Below are 19966 nucleotides of genomic sequence, written 5' to 3' on the forward strand. Positions count from 1 at the left end.
CACTTATTGGTTCTGGGTGATTTCTGCTTCAAGCACAATGTGACCGTCTGGCTCCCCCTTGTGATTTATTAGGGAGTTGCCCACTGGGACGGGTTGGGTTATGTTTAAAGGGGGGGGGGGGGGGGGGGGGGATTATATATACACATAATATATACACACACACACCGTTTCAAAACATGTTTAAAATATTGACTCCACAGTAGACGGATATCCTATATCTTCAACCAAGTCCAGTTGCCCTTGACTTTAACCTTCGTTGGATATCCTATAAAGCAGGTACTTCTTAAGACCCTTCATGCTGTGATTTATGTTCTATAAGCACTGAAGCCTATTTGTTCAGAATGTGGTGACTTAATATTCCTCTGGTTGCCACACAAACTGCACTGTTTACCATCTCTATAGTAAACTTGAGCAAAGATCACACCAAATACTTGAACATTTCATGTGTTAGCAGGCAAGAAAAATCAATCTATGATGCAAAATCTGACTGGGGCAGATGCTAAAAACTTAGGTGAACATTTTAATTTAAGAGTGGTCATGCGGAAAAGTAGTAATGTGACAAGTCATTCAGACAAGAATCATAAAAGTGAAATATGTTTATTTTCATAAAAAATGAAATTAAAGCAACATGCTGCAAAACACAGGATGGCAAACTGCCCAAGATATTCAAACCGGATAAGACCCCCCCCCCAAAAAAAAGACACTATACAATGCAACAATCTTCACACCGCTGGAGCAGTTATCGCCTCTTCTGGAAGATGTTGCCTCTTCCCATTCCACCACGACCCCGACCCCTCGCTGCCACTGCAGACAAAAGACAGCAGTTTAGAAATAAAATTAACAATCTGATTTAAGTAGTAGACAAGTTGTCTCATCTTAAAATAGAATTAAATATATAATTTGAAGTTCAAAAGTAGAATCGAATCAATACCCCTGACAAAGGCTCCACAGCTGGGACTTGGATGCATTTAACACAGGTATTTTAGTCTATTGAATTGATCTTTATATACAAATGTTATTGTATCCATACTGTTTATACAAGTTAGGGCATAACCTTAATACAACGATGAAGCGCTTTAGTGGAAACCTGTTTAAATCTATCGGTTCCATTCTCAGGTTGGCAACTCCTTCACAATGTCAAAACGCAAATACAACTCACTTGGATGAAAGTACACAAGTCCAATGAAAGTGCTTAGAGTAACATTTAGAATTTAGCAGCATGTGAAAAAGCATTTCTCCCCTTACAAGTTATACTTTTGCTGTACAAAAAAGACTATGAAAAAAAATAAGTGATTAAATGTATAAACTGCTGAAATTAAACAGCTGCAGCAGATGTGATGAGGTTGATGAAAACCCAGTGATTTTCTGGGAGATACTGGTCCAAAAGCTTCCCACTCACCTTGTGCTTTGAGAATAGCTGCCTTTCCCCTTCCTGCGCCAGATCCCTGGTTCTTGTTTTTCATACTCTTTAACATAGGAGCATTCTTTAACATGTCCGGTAAGATCAGGAAGCGGATCTTGCTGCCTCTGATGTAGACTTGCTCCAACTGTGCCACCCGGCCATCACGATAAGTCACTGTTATATTGGACATCTGTAGTGTACAGGGGGAAAAAGTATATGGTTGAAAGAAAAATCGCCGAAGTGTTACAGTAAATATAACAAAATTCTGAACCACTGATTGAGGTCTGTTCAATCAGTGGTTCACAATCCTCATCTTTCAACACTACAGCTTTGCTGTTTTCACTTCTTAACATCTAATGGCGGGACTGATTCACAACTTTGAATCTAGTTTATTCAAGTATCTAACAAGATTGGGAGCCATGGCTTTAGTACTTTAGGACCAGCCAACTAATGCGTTCAATAAGAGACCAACAGATGGGGGAGATTGCAAACCTTGGATTAAGTAGGAGTCAAACTGATGAAACGTATAAACGAGCAGATGAGGAACACAGAAAAAGAAAACACAAAATCCATAAACACAGTGTACCAAAACTTCAATATAAAAATATACGCCTAACACACAATACAGCTAAGGGTCGATTTTTTTATTATTTGGTCCGTATTAGCTGTTAACAGTAGAGCAGCCACTCTTCCTGTGTTCCACATCGGGGTACAACCAGGGAAAAATCAAATGTAGATTGGGGGAAACACTTTCAACACAGCCTCTGGCTCAGGAAAGCTACACAAGAGGGCACTATGCAATTCTCCTGAAATCTCACTCATGAAGGGTTTCCTTTCTGTATTGTTACACATTACATTTATGGGAATTTACTGCAACGCCACATATGATAAGATTGTTCAAAAAAATAGCGCTCGCACACAAAGAAAGTTATATATTCAAGTAATTGAGCACACTGATCATGAATTAAAGATTTAATAATAAAATAAAATAGTAAAATAAAATTAAAATTCCAAATAAGTGTGGAGAAATCAGGTATTAAAAAGGTGCTTCATTTAAGATTGTTATTCATCCTTTATTATTAAAGGACCTACCTGGCAGTTCATATTGTCCTCAGCCTCAATCAGCTTTCCCCTGTACACCTCTCCAGTGTTTGTCTCACAGGTCACAATGTGTCCCTCTGCCTCATGCAGGACCTTGATTGGTACACCAATGGACATGTTTGTTCTGTCTTCCTGAAAAACAACATGTATTGTAGGAAATGTTTAAAATGTGCCGTCTCCATTTTATAAGGTCCATCAAACAGATTTCTACAATCTACCTTATTTCAAGTATTTTACCAATGTTCTTCGGTTGCTGGGCTAAAATCATGAGTTTGTTTTTGATACTATATCTGATTATTTTAGTTATATCGTCAGTGTCAAACTGCAGAGAAACTGCAAATTGGGTCGGTCAAAACATTGTGTTATGTGAAGCCATTCATGCTAACCAAACACTGCTTTGGCAATACTGTAACCAATCAGTCTAAAACGTAGCTACTGCTTTTTAAAATTTTACAAGCGTATCAATCAAGGGCCTTTGGTAAGATGCGGTGTGGGAATAACTTAAATTCAAGCTTCATAAATACCACAAATATCTTTGCTAAAAAAAATTAAACTTAGCCGTTAGCTAAATTAGCTACTTTGGCTAACTAGCTAACGATAGTCCTCGATGAATTTACAATAATGCAACGGTAACTTACCTAACAATAGTTAAGGCCTCTATACATTATCTTGAAGTACTTATTGGTACAAACCACAGCTGGTATAATTTTCTCAATTCACATTAACATTTGTCTCTTATGGAGCAGAAACTCTCGAGTTTGTCAAATACACGGAACCATGTCGGCCAAATGAATGAATAAGCTCTTTTAAAAAAAACACAGACAAACACCACTGTTGTGGTAAACTATGTGATAATATATTTGTCCCTTTCTGTTAATACGGTTACCTTAATTCTGTCTTGAATACGGATTTCTTTGTTGTTTCTTCTTCAACGACTCTACAACGTGCGCTTGGATCTCCGCCGTACCTTTTAGAGCCTTTTTTCCGCCTACCCACAATGCAACAACGGATCAACGAAGTACTTCCTGTGGCGCCGTGCGGTGCATTGTGGGACTTGTGATTTTTAAGCTAATCTATCCTCTTAACCCTTTGATGCGCATGGCATGCAAACCCCTTCTAATGCATAACGTGGGTCAAAAATGACCCATGAATTTACAACCCAAAACTCTCGTTTTTATCTAGATTTTACATAAACAAAGTTATCAGAATAAAGCAGAAGGTCTCTCAAGAGCAGCATATTTATTTACATCATAGAAATACCTAAGTTACAATGTGCCAATCTAGACAAACTATTATATAACTTTATATGGAGGAAGAAGCCCCATAAAATCAGGAAAAACATCTTCTTGACTAATAAAACTGAGGAGGGGGATTTCGTGATAATTGACTTCTCAATTTTCAATGAGATATTAAAAATCAACTGGATTAAAAGATTTTTGAAAAATCCAAAAAGTTTTTGGAACATTGTTCCAAACTTTATCTTTGAAAAACTTGGTAAAATCACGTTCTTGCTTCAGTGCCGATACTCCATCAACAGACTGCCAGTCAAACTGTTTAACTTCCATAAACAGGCTCTAACTTGTTGGTCACTTTTGTACAAACACAATTTCTCCCCTCACAAATGTTTTATCTGGAACAACATGAACATCATACATAGAAACAAGACTCTCTTTATACAAAACTGGTTTAAAGATGACATTCAACTGATATTCCAATTATTAAATAACTCAAATCAAATTTTAACTTATGACAACTTCACTCATAAATTTAACTTCCATCCTCCGAGATAAGAATTTGATATTGTAACCAGAGCTATACCCCATGGGATCATCACCCTACTTAGAGATGAGAAAGATTTAGATCAAATTTATGTATTTTTCTCCAGCTTTTCTAGACAGAAAAGTCAACAACAAAGTAATTAAAAACCTTTTATGTGCAAAATCTATCCCTGCCTCCAGGTAAAAATGGACCCCCTTGTATGAAAATATTAATTGGAATAGAGCATGGAGTAACCCACATACATTTTTGATTACAAAAATAGTAAAAGAAATATATCACCACTATTACCCCTGTAACAAGATTAGGGAAAAATTTATCCCTACTGTAGACGAAAAAATGCAGCTTCTGTTCTTTGGAAACAGAAACATTAGACCATTTATTCTATAGCTGTTCACATAGCTCTTCTTTGTGGAATGATATACAATGTTTTATTAATGGACACTTTGGCTCAAACATACACTTATCTAATTTTGACATCTTCTTTTATTTTTCTGATTCAAACTCCTCTATACAATATATAATCAATTTATTAATTTTGCTTGGAATTTTTCTTATTCATAAATCAAACTTTATGAAGAACAAACCTCTTTTCAATGTTTTTAAACTTGACTTAAAAAATTATATAGTCTGTATATCTGGATTAGAGGGTAAATTAGCATCAAAATGTTTGCAACATTTATCTAATTTAACTTTATATTTAAGTTAACTGATATTTATTGTTTGATACTCTGGCTGTATACTTTTACACGTTTTTTTACTTTTACGTTTATATTTCTTTTTTTACAGTTTTTTTATTCTTTATGAAAACGTGAAATGTAACTAAATGATTTTTGTATCACAAGTTCAGTTTCCTTTTTCAGCAAATTGTAACAAATGTGATCTGCAATAAAAAAAAAAAAAGCAGGCATTTTTTACGCGGTTCGGCCATTCGTCCACATGGAAACGCAGTATCAGGTCACTGAAACCGAATATTTTTGAAAACCCCTGCCAGGGTGAGGATTTTCAGAAACGCCGGTTGCAGTGCTGTTACAATTTTATTAGGCTCTGATTGGCCAACGTTTCTTTACGGTTAGGGCCATATCGCCGCCAGGAGGTTTGGCATGCGCTTGACAGCGCTTGATAATTTGTGTTTGCGTTTTCATGTGGACGGATATTGTTTTTAAACGAAGGAGGAAAACTTCGGTTATAAAAATACCAGTGTCCGTGTGGACTAGGCCTGATACTGCGGCATAGATGGTAAGTGCTACAGACGCAAAACTCACAGGGTAGGTTCAGACCCATGTGACGACGGCAGGCAAGAAACTTCGCTGACTTCTACCTTTAGGAGGCGCAATAAGCAAACTTAAAAACCTATTTTAATTAATTCCTCCGAAGCTGCAAGTCCAATCAACACCAAACTTGGCACGGATAATCTCTGGACAAAGCTGCTAAAAGTTTATAGAGGAAATCTTGATCCAACAAAAAATGTCGCAATTATAAGCTTAAAAATATTAGCAAAAAACACTAAAAACATGAAGTGATGTCATATCTTAGGTCTGGAATGTCCGATCGACATAAATTTGGAGCAATAATGAGGTGCCCTGAACGCCTGTGCAAAATGTGAGCCCCTAGGTGGCGCTATTTAACCCAAAAAAATTGTTCCCCTATAACCACAAGTCACATTGACATGAAACTTGAGCCGAATTGTTCAGCATGGTCCCCTTACTACAGGCACCAAAGTTGACCCAAATATGCCCATAGGTGATGCTGTTATTGCACATTAAAGATGTGAAAAAAAATTCCATTGACTTAGATGCATTTTATATCTCCATAACCACAAGTTCGATTGACACCAAATTTAGGTAATTTTTTCCCCATGGGGTTCTGATGACACCTGAAAAATTTGGTGCAATTCGGCTTATAGGTGGCGCTATAATCAAAGCTCAAATACCGTGGGAAAATCCCATTCCTTTCAATGAGATTTTGGGCCATTTTGCCCCATAACTACGCGCTACTACATCACACATTCATAAACCTTATTTCTACGTGTTTGGGGGATACTGCAATTTGTATGGTATGGGACACGCCTCTGTGCGATGACATTTTCATTTAGCTAAATTGCGAAAAACTGAAAAAAATATTTTAATTAACTCCTCCCAGGCAAGTCCGATCGACACCAAACTTGGCACGGACAATCGCCGGACCAAGCTGATAAAAGATGTAGAGGAAATTTTTATACGCGAAAAAACGTCCAAATTATAGGCAAACAAATATTTGCGAAACCCGCTAAAAACTGGATGTGATGTCATTTCTCAGCTTTGCATCGTCCACCAAACTCAGGGACTCCCGAGGGGCTGTGTGAAATTTGGGGTCAATCGGCCTCTCGGTGGCACTATTAATCGTAGGCTATATGAAATAACATTGCCATAGACATAGATTAATTTTATATCTCCAGAACTGCAGGTCCCTTTAATTTCAAACTGTGGTATGTTTATTTACCATGGGCCCCCAGACCCACTGCGTGGCGCCCGAAGGGCGAGTGGTGCACCTGGCGCCGGGGGTTTGGGCCATGCTTACAACTGCTTGCAATTCTAGTTTTTATTTGTACTTTCTTCTGTATTAACAAACATTTTTTGTATTCCTACATCAGTTTTTCAGATACATGGGCAAAAAAAATGACCCCTATGTTTTCACTATGGAATAGGAACATTTGATATTGTTGTTAGGAACATATTTATTGCAGACCACTTCACCTACCTACCTTGCCTGAGCCTTGGTCATTTCTGTCATCTGAATAACAAAGTCAGCTGCACACTGACTACCAGAGCTAGACAGGTTTTTGTATAGATTTATTCACAAGAGGACCAATGTTAAAAGTTCAAGAGTTTATGCAGTCTATGCATAAATATGTGGGTCTATGCAAACCATAGACTCTATATAAAAATGCAAACCAACCACCTCCCACACACATACGCACATGACTTTTATTAGAACGAGCACATAAGGTACATTATCTTTCCTCAGCGTGGTCTCTCACCGAAGCAAGGTCTTTCCACTAGATGGTTGACACCAAAAGTTTTATGTATATTGTGGGTCCATGTCTCCACTGCATCAGCCTAAGAGAGCACACAATGATAATCAGATATTGCTGTTGCTTCTAAGAAACTGTTAATGAGTCTCTGATATTTAGCTTGTTCTTTCTAAAACAACAACAACAAAAAAAAACATTTGCATGCCAATATCATGCTTCTCATACAATAGTTTATCACTGAATGGCATGCTATAAAGAGGCCCACTGGATTGTTTTCTTTCAGGACATCATACTATCATTGACCCTGATCGAGCCTTTTGTGGGATTACAAGACAAATAATGGCATCAACGAGGCAGATTCAGGGTTTTGTTTATTTTATTGTCTTAAAATTACAGAGACTCCCATAGCCACATCATTTTCCTAATCCTTATCTCATGCTTATCAAAGTAGCAAAAACAACAACAACAAAGCATTAAAATGAAATGGCTTCATCCAAACCACAAACTATAAAATACAACTGAGTTTTTGAATAAACATACATGACCTTGATACATACTCATGTATGTTTTTCCTGGAGACATGTCTCTGGGATTACTTTAAGGCACGTAGATGTTGCTTAATGCAGGTCTTTCCCACAATGAAGCTTAATGAGGAAAGAGAAGGCATAATGGCATAATAAAAGACCTTCATTTGATTTCCATTGCATTAGGTCCATTGACCGGCGTCAGCAGCCAGTCTACTCTGTAAACACTTCTTGCTGAGTAGTCTGTGGTCATGTGTGTGTGTGTGTGTGTGTGGGTACATGTGTTTTTTTTCATGTTGTCTATTTGTGCAAGCCTGACTCAGAATGTAGCCCTACTACAAGCATATGGAGAGATATCTGAATAGTTCGAACAAGCTCTTTGTTTTGGATGGTTGGTAACTGCCCTGTATACATTGGATGCCTTTGACGCATGTCACATAGTTGTTGAACCAGCAATGCAACACGTGTTGCCTGGCAGTTATCAAATGAATCATCAAACTGGCAACATTAAATGTTCTGTAGCTATCCAGCACTTATAGAGAGATGGCCTTTTATGATGAGATCTTTACACAGGGAAGGTGCAAGCCTTATGCTTGCAACAACGTTGTTTCCCCAAGTTGTCAGACAGGACTTTTTATGGTTCATTCGGATCATTAGTTACAGCTCTTAGTAGGACATACTTCATATGTTTCAGCTATTAACAGTATGTAGGTTCGTATAGCTAGGTTCATGGTAAGACAGTTCATTAATAGTTGGCGTGACTGGTGTGACTAGTTAATAGCGATCTCAGCAGGTGATAAACAGTACACTAGCAAGTATTTAAGACTTTTAATTTTCCAGTAAGTAAAAACAATACAGATGATCATCAAAAAAGTTGACCTGATGCCACATTTTAAAAAAATGCAGTTCAAGAATTGAAACTTTTTAAGACTCGTATTACAAGATACAGTACAGCTGAGAAAGGACATTAAGAACACACTGCCAATATACACCATATTACCAAGAGTTTTGGGACACCTGCCTTTACATGCACATGAAGGTTAATGACATCCCCTTCTTAATCCGTAGGGTTTAGTATGGAGTTGGCCCATCCTTTGCAGCTATAACAGCTTCACCTCCTCTGGGAAGGCTGTCTACAAGGTTTAGGAGGGTGTTCATGGGAATTTTTGACCATTCTTCTCGAAGTGCATTTGTGAGGTCAGGCACGGGTGTTGGACGAACAGGCCTGGCTCGCAGTCTTTGGTCTAATTCATCCCAAAAGTGTTCTATCAGGGTTTAGGGTCAGGACGCTTTGTGCACTGGTGCGCAGTCATATTGGAACAGGAATCCCCAAACTGTTTCCACAAAGTTGGGAGCATGAGATTGTCCAAAAGGTCTTGGTATGCTGAAGCATTAACAGTTCCTTTCACTGGAACTAAGGGGCCAAGCCCAACCTCTGAAAAACAACCCCATACAATAATTCCCCCTCCACCAAACTTTACACTTGGCACAATGCAGTCAGGCAAGTACCGTCCTCCTAGAAAACGCCAAACCCAGACTCGTCCTTCAGATTGCCAGACAGAGATTCAGCGTGATTCGTCATTTCAGAGAACACGTCTCCACTGCTCTAATGTCCAGTGGCGGCGTGCTTTACACCACTGCATCCGACGCTTTGCATTGCACTTAAGGCTTGGATGCAGCTGCTCGGCCATGGAAACCCATTCCATGAAGCTCTGTACGCACTGTTCTTGAGCCACACGACGTTTGGAGGTCTGTAGCTATTGACTCTGCAGAAAGTTGGCGAATTCTGCGCATTGTGCGCCTCAGCCTGCGTTGACCCCGCTCTGTGATTTCATGCTGTAGAAGCAGCATTGTAGAAGCAGTCTGCATGCCTAGCTGCTTGATTTGATACACATGTGGCCATGGAAGTGAATGGAAAACCTGAAATCAATGATTCGAAGGGGTGGCCCAATACTTTTGGCAATATGGTGTATGTTATTGCACTGTATGTCAAGAAAATGTAAGTATCAGCCCATTTTAAACATCCATCTGATAAATTCTGTTGTGTGCTTGTAGATCTAAACAAATTAATAACATAGTCATGTTTGTACACTGTTATATGTTGTGTGGTAATAAAACATTTAAAATACCTACATATCTTTCATATCTTTGTTATGAGATTTCTGTAAGATCTGTAGAGTGGACACACTCAGTCTGTTTTAGGGAAAGAGCCTGAACATTGACAAAAGCAATGCAACTTCCACTGTCGTTCACCTCCAAAACATCTGTTCCCCTCAGATATGTGACCGACTCTACTCCATCCTGAGCAGCAAACCCCATGGTGCATGGCTGCTGTTGCATTACTGAAAGGGTGCTACACTTTATTTGATGTCCGTTGGGTATGTAGCTGCTTGGTTCACTATCAAACTTTGATGTCCAATGACAAGAGGTTTCATGAGTAGCTATTGCTGGAGTTTGGTCAGGAATGGGGTCCAGGATGTAGCTATTCACCACTGTGCCACATGATGAACCCTCTTTACTGGTACGGGAGGAAGTCCGCGTGATACTGCTGGCCCCAACACCTCTGCCATCACTGCCCGCAACCACAAACCCGTGTCCATCCGTCTGCCCTAGGATGTGCTGATACAGGATCCTCCGAAATGTTTGTCTAAACTCCCGAAGGCGATAAGCGTAGATGAAGGGATTCACAACAGAGTTAGCATGGGAGAGGATGATGGCAATGTTCATCACCCAGATATGTGAGCGCTTACAGTCCTGACACAGGTAGTTGAAACAGTTAATGATGTGTAGCGGAAGCCAACACAGAGCAAACAAACCTACAATGATGGCCAGCGATTTGGCAGCATGTACTTCCTTCTGCAGGGTTGAACGACATACGCTCGACGATGATGTTATTTCTCCAGGAGCAGGTGTGTGCGCAACTTTGACACCCATTAGTCTGAGCTGGCGCCGTGCGGCCATGAAGATATGAGCATAGATAACCAGCATGACCAACAGGGGCACCAGCACACAACCAAAGAAATTGAAATATATCATGTAGTCCATTGTAACCACTTCTTCAAACAGACACTCTGTGAGGCCTTCAGGGCAGCTGTTGTTGGTAGCGGTGTTGGTGGTGTTCCAACCTGTACAACAGAGCCAGAGGTTATTTATTGCCAGCTTTATCTGTCAACCAAATAGAGGGTCGCAGGGCAGTCAATCAAAGGGCTGACACATAGAGACAACCATTCACGGTCACACCTATGGGCATCGGGGCAATTTAGAGTTGCGGATTAACCTAACCTGCAGTCTTTGTAGATTGTGGGAGAAAGCCAGAGTGCCCAGGGTAAAACCCCGGAAAACTCCACATTTAGAAGGGCCCCACTGAGACAGTGGTTTCAAAACCAGAACCCTCTTGCTGTAAGGTGAAAGTGCCAACCACCGCACCACCATGCTGCCCCAGAGAATTTTATTTGGTAAAACATTTTTCATACAATTTTGGAAGGTTAATGTGCATGGTAGGTGGTTTCAGATTACTCAAAAATCATCTCGGTAGCAAGAATCACTTAGCTAAATTGAAGCCAGTATCAAAATAACAGATGCATTTCTTCTAATTGTCAACAACGATGTGAATTTTTTCTCTAGAAATATGTTCTTGAATGGGATGTTGAGGCTTCAAGCAGGGTAGGTTTGGAGATGTGTTTCATTTGATTAACTCCTGACTGCTACTTACTCGATCTGTTTTCCAAAACTCAGATTTTCTGGCTTTGAACAACTGACAATGAAACAAATGTGAACCAAAATCCAGGTATCAAACCATCTCCTCAGAAATCTATTGTCTACGTAACTGGTGCCTCATTTTATTTTCTTCTACAGGCTTGGGTAGCAACACTTGAGGCAGTGAAAGGGTGCATTTAAATTTGCCTAAATAAATCTCCCACCTTTGTTCCAGCCCAGCATCGGTGTCAGGCCGATACCTACTGAGAGAACCCAGCACAATGCGATGATGCCCTTTGCCCTCTCCCCTGTCACAAGACTATTGTACCTGAAACATTGAGCAGAGCACAACAATATATTAGGGCTAGTTGTTTTATCTAATTTCTAATGTGATAGCATCCCTCTGAGGCAAAGTCAGTATTTGTTGATTTAAATGAGTATACAGAGGTTTTGCATTTAAGCCCATTTGCATTATTTATTTAATGAGCCAAAACAATATTTCAATTGTCCCATTGAAGTTTATTTTTTTTTATTATTTTTGATATTACTGGCTTTTCCGCACACTATAATCAATTACAGTAATCTGACCAGTACCTCCCCAGTACTTCTGTCTGGTCAAACATTTTGATGCCAGTGCAACAGAAGGCTTTGTTTAACAAAAGTACAGTTTTGTATGTTCTTCCTTCCAGTAAACACAGTGTGAAATCTTGCTGTGTGTCGTTGCAGGATTCTGCAAACAGTTGAGCCAATGTGCCTAAATCTGCAACAAAGGGTATTTCCTTCCTACAGTGTCTTTCACACTTCTGCCTCATTTAAGTTATGACATTACCTCAAGGTGCTCAAGAATGTGTTATTCGGTTGAGTCATGCAAGAGCTTCTGAGCAACATGGTGATATACACAAATTACTGTACTAAGATGGGTGAAAGGGTGAGGAAACTGAAATCACAAAAAAAACACATAATTGTAGTTAAAGATGTAAGCTTTACTATTCACTGTTTGAATGCTGGTAACGTAACTCCCACTGACATATGTTAGGATATTTATTTTACAATGCAACCCCTGATAAGATTGTAAGATATTGATAGCTTTATGTTATAATATTTAAGTTTGCTTTTTTATTTGGTTAATTTCAACAAAATGGACACTAGGACATCAACAAATCATCACTATTCTTGGTTCTGACATGTAATTCAGATCTGTCAGGAATACTTGCAGACACAGTCACATCTGGACCTGTTATTAGATATTTCTGAAGACTGTGTAAAAACATTAGTCGGAAGTATTATAGTGCAAATGGATTTATGCAGACATAAGGGAATCCACAACAAATAAATAACTACAGCATGAATAACTACAGTAACATCTTAGTAACATCACCTCATCTACAGCCGTTGTCCCATGTGACAGGTCTTTCATGGCCAGGCTATATTAAGCTTCCTAAAACTCTGATGAATCATTAGCTCTCTGGTCTTCGGTGCTAGGCTTGTGGCACCAGTGTGAAGGCTGCTATTGCAAATGCACCACCCACTGTGGATTACTATATGAATTATCCTCCTATAGCAGGAGTAAATAATGCAGCTGTGATTAAACAACAGTGTATTTGGTTACACACAGATGAACTATATGAGTCAATGTGTTGGTCAGAATCCCTGTTACAGAAAGAATGAACAAGTTACTTTGTTGTAAGCTGCAAAATGAGTCATTTCAAATAAATTGTTTTTGAATGGTGCTGATTTACGTGGATAACAATGATCAAAGTCAGCAGGTTTAATCCCTCCAACAGCAACAGTAACCCAATAAAGTCTGTGTTGACATACCATACTGTAAATCTGCGTCTGCTCTCAAATGGCCAGATGAGCTTTGAATAAGACTGAATGAGATTTAATAAGATCTCTCTCTAATTTAATATGTTTTGCTACACCACCGTATGTGTTCCTTGGACGCCTCTCATGTTTAATGGTTTTCCCACACTCCTCTGACTTGAGTGCCACGTGTGAAAACAGCATTATGTTCAAAATGTTGGTGTAATATGCACGAGGCAACCTTTTCTATACATCTTAGTTTCAGTTTACAGTACAGCTGATGTTTACCCTCACCTGAGAGGGTTCTTGATTGCAATGTAGCGGTCTACAGCGATGGCCAGCAGGCTGAAGATGGAGCTCTGAGTGAGTATGAGGACGAAGCAAGCGATGAACAGACAGCCGAAGAAGTTGGCACAGAAGCCGGTACTGATGTTGATTTGCAAGAAAATGTCACAGGTGATAAAAATCAAAATTAAATAATACATTCTTACAAATCTAGTAAAGCATTTTTTCTTATCTTTTTAACCAAATCACTGAAACTAAAACTAACTAAAACTTCAATTAACAGCCTGGGCATTTATTTACTTAACACAATGATCTCACCATATATTAGGGACAGGCTTTTAATTCATTTACCATGCCGGTAAATTTGAATGAATAATGCTTTGGAACCAAGCAGGAAGCTTCCGGTCTGAGACGTGAAGCCATTGCAGAAGTCCCTTAAACCTGCATTCTGTTGAACAGCCAGCATGGGGCGACTCTACTGGTTGCAAAAAGAAGTCCAGCTCCATTAGAAATAATGGTAAAATGACCCTACTTCTCAGCAGATTTATTACCTCCTTAAACACTTTCCTAATGAGTTTATGGTCTCAATCGCTAGTTTCATGTCTTCTTCAATACAACATGATGTTCATTTACTAGATTATGGTGCCATTTAGAGGAAAATAAACTATAAAGCAGAGTATACTTCAGGGCGGGATTATCTATGAGTGACAAGTCGTTACCATCGCGACCTGTCAATCAGGCTAGATGTGTTCTGTTGTAGGTGTTAGTAGGCGGGGTCGTCATCATCATGTATTGGAGCCACCTGGTGCCTGGTGTTCTCACTATATAAAGCAGATCCTACCTCTGGTACTTTGGACGATAGAGAAGAGGGAAACGCAGTTCCCTTTATTTCTCACTCCTCATTATTTTGCTCTCAGCACTACATTGCACTCATCATTTCATCCATGCAAACATGACACCACTGACTTACTGATTACCATACTACACTGCATTATTTGATTAGGTATGTTAATTAAATATTTGAGTTCTTGTGAAATAAACGCAATAGTACCGCTGCAGCAGGCTGTTGTTGCTGTGTGATTATCCATGTCAGGGTTTTTGAGCCAGCCCGTGACAGTGCCCACGGCACTGTGTAAATTTAACCAGCACCGTTGAAAAAGCATATTAGGAGTTGTTCACTTTCTCTGGTGAGTACATTTAGCTTTAAGTTTGCTAGACAAAATTGTCAGCCCTATTAAAATGACCTGCACCTAACTAAGCAAGCCATTTAGCTCCACACACGGCCGTTAGCGCCACCGTCTAGTCCAAATATGGTCACATCTCAACATGGCAGGGCCCTATCGGCCAAAATCGAGTCTTCAAAACGGCAGTCCAAAAACCAACAGGTGACGTCACGATGACTACGTCCACTTCTTATATATAGTCTATGTTTGGAACTAGCTCAAGCAGGTGACCTGGTGGGCTTTAAGATGTTTTATACATCCAAAGAACCAGACCACACATCTACTTGAGACCTGGGTTATTTGTCAAAACATGTGGCCACACCAAGCCACTAAAAGGCACTAGGTTTTTAATTGAAGTTTTAAGCACACTGGTTCACAATTACACTGAATTTGAGTCCTGTAAAAAAGATAATTGAGGCATTTTAAAATTAAATAACGTAACAATACCTTATAGTGATAGCGAAGGGAATTGCCAGCAACCCCACAGCAATGTCAGCCACTGCCAGTGACACCACAAAGAAGTTGGTGATGCTCTGCAGATTGGAGTTGAGGCAGACAGACCAGCAGACCAGGATGTTCCCAGCCACAGCCAAGCAAGCGATCACCAACTCCAGGCCAATATAGACCAGCTGGTCATTCTTCAGCATGGTTATTTTTTCCTCTTTTTTGCTTTCTTTGCGCTTTCATCCCACAGGCTCAGCTGCTTGACGTGTTTTTAGACAAAATACCTGCTTGCCAAACCACATAGTGCGACTTAAGGGAAGAGTGATTGTATCATGGGAGGACAGCCAAGAGAGGAAGTTCCCACCACAAACATCACTCGTTACCTTTCACTGTCACACACACTACACCAGTCTGTCATTCTTCCTCTTTGTCTGCAACTGTCTCTTTCGTGTTCAGCTCGGTAAACCTTGTCACAGACTGCGGCAGAATACTGAGGAGGAGGCGTCTGGGAGTTTTTGCCCAATGGCTGCCAAATTAAGAGCAGCGGTCTGGAGAGAGAGAAAGAGACAGAGAGAGCATGACCTCAGTGGTATAGCCTGTACAAACAGATTGCAGATTACCACACACACACACACACACACACACACACACACACACGGTTCAGAAAAGCCATCTATCTCTGGAAGACAGGGGTAGAGTTTGTTTTCTATACAGGGCCAAAGCAGACAGTCCAACAATGTACTATTTATCTCAGGAAAAAGTTTCCCGAAACTGTTCCACACACTTATCATTCCCACTACTGACATGCTTTCCTGCAAAGTCCCTAATAATTACACAAAATAAACCACCTGAACATTTAAAAGCCATTGTACTAATAGTGGAACACTTTTTAAGTTATTTTTGCTCTTTTTTTCAAGGTATTTTGCTAAAATCCTTTATACTGTAAGCAGATTAGGTCATATTATTACAAAGAGTGATACAACCTCAGATAACCTACCTAGAGGAGGCCAAGATATTCAGTTAGTGTAAAACATCTCAGCGGAGTGAGAAAGACAGACAGGTTTCCAGATCATGTCAAATAATTATAACCAAGGCTGCATTGATTCTGTAGATCAGTTAGTGCAGCTTTATTTATTTTCTCTCAAGAAGTTAGATAATAATATCAACAATAATTAACTTTATCTTTGAACTACAGCAAAAGAGTAAAGTTGTTGTGGAAGTTTGTATGGAAGGCTGCTATGAATTTGCATGAGACAAGTTGCTTAACTTTGCATAAAGAGAGGAAGTGAGGGGAAACAGATAACCTGGCTCTGCTGGTTGAAACACAAAACACACATTTAAAACCTGCTTTTCTTTCTTAGGATTTATGGAACAGAGAAAAGAGCAGACATGTTGAAGGTTAAAGTTATTTACTCCAGGGGGGAAAGCATTTGCAAACATGATATAGTCCATGCCAGTGTCTATATAGTGAGTCTTCTCTGTCCCTTTCACTTTTATCCTCCCCATTGTCATCAGTTATTTCCATTCGTGTGTGTCACTGTTTACCAGTGACCTTCTCCAGACTACTCAAGCTGACGCTCACGTGCATCTAACATATAGTGGACGTCAAATCATTTCATTAAAATCTCAACGGCTGTGAGATTTTCAACCTTCAGTCAGCTTTGAAGTGGATGCAGCATTGTATTATGAAAGCTGTGATGATATGATATGATATGAAGTTAAGTTTCAGTTCAATTAAATTCAGTTATTGGGGAATTCCCCATTTCGTAATATCAAATAACAAAGATTTTGGGTTTGGAAATTCACATTTCCCTACACAGTTCTGCTGCAATTTGTTGTTATTTGATTAAAATACAGAAGGCAAGGCAAGGCAAGTTTATTTGTATAGCACATTTCAACAACAAGGCAATTCAAAGTGCTTTACATAAAACATTAAAGCAACAAAGAGAAATTGAAAAAATAAAACACATTATAAAAACAGGATAAAAAACAGGGTAAAATAGGACAGTAAAAGTTACAGTGCAGTGCAGTGAAAATCTATAAACAAAGAACATGAAAACCGGATGTTACAGTGCAGTGAAAGGTACCAATCTATGGCTTTAATTTAATTTAATTAAAAGCAGTGGTAAAAAGAAAAGTCTTCAGTCTTGATTTAAAAGAAGTGACATTTTCAGCAGACCTGCAGTTATCTGGGAGTTTGTTCCAGTTATACGGAGCATTATAGGCTAACTAATAACGCTGCTTCTCCATGTTTAGTTTTCACTTTGGGGACAGAAAGCAGACCTGTCCCAGACGACCTGAGAGGTCTGGATGGTTCATAACAAAGCAGAAGATCAGAAATGTATTTTGGCCCTAAACCATTCAGTGCTTTATAAACTAACAGCAGGATTTTGAAATCAATTCTTTGACATACAGGAAGCAGGGGTGATAGTAGGCTGTCTTTGTAATTGTCTTAATGTGGCTCCTTAGTTTCAGGTCTGAGTCCATGACTACACAGAGATTTCTGCCTTGGTCTGTGGTTCTTAACATTACCGACTTCCAATCGTTCCTCCCTGGCTCCAAAAACAATAACTTTAGTTTTATCTTTGTTCAGTTGAAGACAATTCTGGCACATCTAATCGTTGACCTGCTCAATACAGTCACTCAGTGCCTGTATGGGATCATAGTCCGCTGGTGATCTCGTTATGTAAATCTATGTGTTATCTACATAATTATGATAACATATTTTGTTGTTTTTCATAATCTGAGTGGCTAGTGGAAGCACAAAAGAGGCCCCAGAATGGAGCCTTGGGGAACTCCACATGTCATTTTTCGTAGCTCAGATGTGTGATTACCTATAGACACAAAGTAGTCCCTGTCTTTTAAAGGTCCAGTGTGTAATATTTCTGAGGCTCTATTGACAGAAATGCAATGTAAGATCCATAACTATGTTTTCAGTGGTGTATAAAGACCTTATGTAATGAACCGTTATGTTTTTATTACCTTAGAATGAGACATTTATATCTACATAACCGCAGGCATCCCCTGCTGTGGAGGTCACTGTATTTTGTCTCATGTTTCTACAGTAGCCGTGACAGCGCACGGCGCTACAGAGCGCGTTTCGTCATCACAGCGTTCTTCTTCTGCTTTTGTAATTCCGGTAGTATAGACGCCCCTCACTACATTGAATACATACAAAGAAGAAGAGGGACTAATAATAATAGTAATATACAGTCTCCGAGTGGTCTTCTGGTTTATTAGAAGTAAGAAGAGAAGTGACATTTGGACAAATGAAGGAGCACAAACGTGTTATTTAGCACGAGAGCTGACAGCCAGACGGAGTCGGGACAGACAGCTGATGGCAGAAATCACGGATTTTGTGGATTTTCCCAGATGGAAGGCTAAAACATTAATGTGGGGCAGATGTTTTCAAAGTGGAGCTGAAGTTGTCTGTTTTCTGCTGGACAGGTAATTAACTTTGTTTGTCAGACTTTAGCGATGCAAATGAAAACTGTTGATAGCTTTAGCTAGAAGCTGGCCATAATCACAGAGAGCCGTGATATGTTTCACCTGTCAGTGGTGTGAAATATGGATTAATTTCATGGCGCCTACTTATTCTCCAGCCTGTGGGTTGGCTTTGCCGGTTACTTAGCGAGACAATCAGCTGATCAGTAACGTTAATTGGCAATAAAACCATAACCTTAGCTTAGAGCATGGAAGCATCAGCCAGCTAAACTTTTACTGACTGGTAGAAAAACATTTATTGTTAGTTGGATTGGTTTATTCTCCAGCGCTGTGCCTTGGTTTGAGATGTTATGTTAGTTGGATTAATTTCATGTAGTTATCGCTCTCTCTCCAGCGCTCTGTTTTGGCTTTGTATGTTACCTTGGTGAGAATCAGCTGGTCGCTAATTGGCAATAAAACGGCAGCTTCCAGCATCGAAGCTCAGATAAGCAGCTAAACTTTGAAAAAATATGTAGTTGGATTATAACTTCATGTAGTTCTTCTCCAGCCTCTATTATGGCTTTGTTATGTGGAAAGAAATGTGCCGTTACCTTCCTGAGACAAACAGCTGATGAATATTATTGATAATGAAACGGTAACAGCAGGGAAGCTCAGATCAGCACTGCTTCCCACTGTGCACACAAATATGTAATTTGTACTTTCACATGCTAAATGCCCATTAAAACGTTGCACCGTTTTACCACAAGCTGAAATTATGTCTGTCAGTACTACTTTGTGTTTCTGTTGTATTTCAAAAAATCCAAAAGACATTTTGGTAATATTTGCATTTTGCTTATCTAATTAAGCAAAGCGAGAGGAGCCTCTCAGCAGTGAGGCTTATATTGTCCTGGTATCTGTCAGTGGTCATACTTGATGCAGTGTTTGAGAATTTCTTCATTTACTTTGGTATGTTAGTCCAGATGAGCCAACCCTCCCAAGATGTAAAATAATGTATTATAGGAGTATGAGACATCATGTAGCACTTCATTTCTTCATGTGGCTGTTGTTTATTAATGAAAAAGTAACAATAATATTCAAAAAAACATTTGGTTTTTACATAATTTCTTAACACATCTATCTAAAGAAAACAAATTTCTTGAATGGCAATCTCTTTTATCTCATAGATGACATCTCTGTCCTGTCTCAGGCACCATAGCTATACTGCTCGCTTGGGTAGGGGAGGGGGGGGGGGGGGGGGCAATTCGCAACCCCCACC

The 19966-nt window shown here is 39.4% G+C and overlaps 2 protein-coding genes across 2 annotated transcripts in view; both read right to left on the reverse strand.

Annotated features, from left to right (window-relative positions):
* Positions 1 to 581: 581 nt before the first annotated feature.
* snrpd3l (small nuclear ribonucleoprotein D3 polypeptide, like) lies at positions 582 to 3547 on the reverse strand. The gene is made up of 4 exons (XM_046066621.1): positions 3390 to 3547; positions 2495 to 2635; positions 1400 to 1592; positions 582 to 804 (listed from the first exon to the last, which is right to left on the reverse strand). Exons 2-4 carry the CDS (start codon positions 2618 to 2620, stop codon positions 740 to 742), a joined length of 384 nt encoding a protein of 127 aa, XP_045922577.1. The 5' UTR covers positions 2621 to 2635; positions 3390 to 3547; the 3' UTR covers positions 582 to 739.
* A 5996-nt stretch (positions 3548 to 9543) lies between these two features.
* adora2ab (adenosine A2a receptor b) overlaps positions 9544 to 19966 on the reverse strand; it is a 12037-nt gene continuing 1614 nt past the window's right edge. The window contains exons 2-5 of the mRNA XM_046066615.1: positions 15271 to 15815; positions 13610 to 13741; positions 11737 to 11840; positions 9544 to 10941 (exon numbers count right to left, since the gene is read on the reverse strand). Of these exons, the coding sequence (XP_045922571.1) occupies positions 9968 to 10941; positions 11737 to 11840; positions 13610 to 13741; positions 15271 to 15470 (1410 nt within the window). The 5' untranslated portion in view covers positions 15471 to 15815 and the 3' untranslated portion in view covers positions 9544 to 9967. The remainder of the gene's footprint in view (positions 10942 to 11736; positions 11841 to 13609; positions 13742 to 15270; positions 15816 to 19966) is intronic.

Source organism: Micropterus dolomieu, linkage group LG13, assembly GCF_021292245.1.
Source record: "Micropterus dolomieu isolate WLL.071019.BEF.003 ecotype Adirondacks linkage group LG13, ASM2129224v1, whole genome shotgun sequence".
Classification (NCBI taxonomy): Eukaryota; Metazoa; Chordata; class Actinopteri; order Centrarchiformes; family Centrarchidae; genus Micropterus; species Micropterus dolomieu.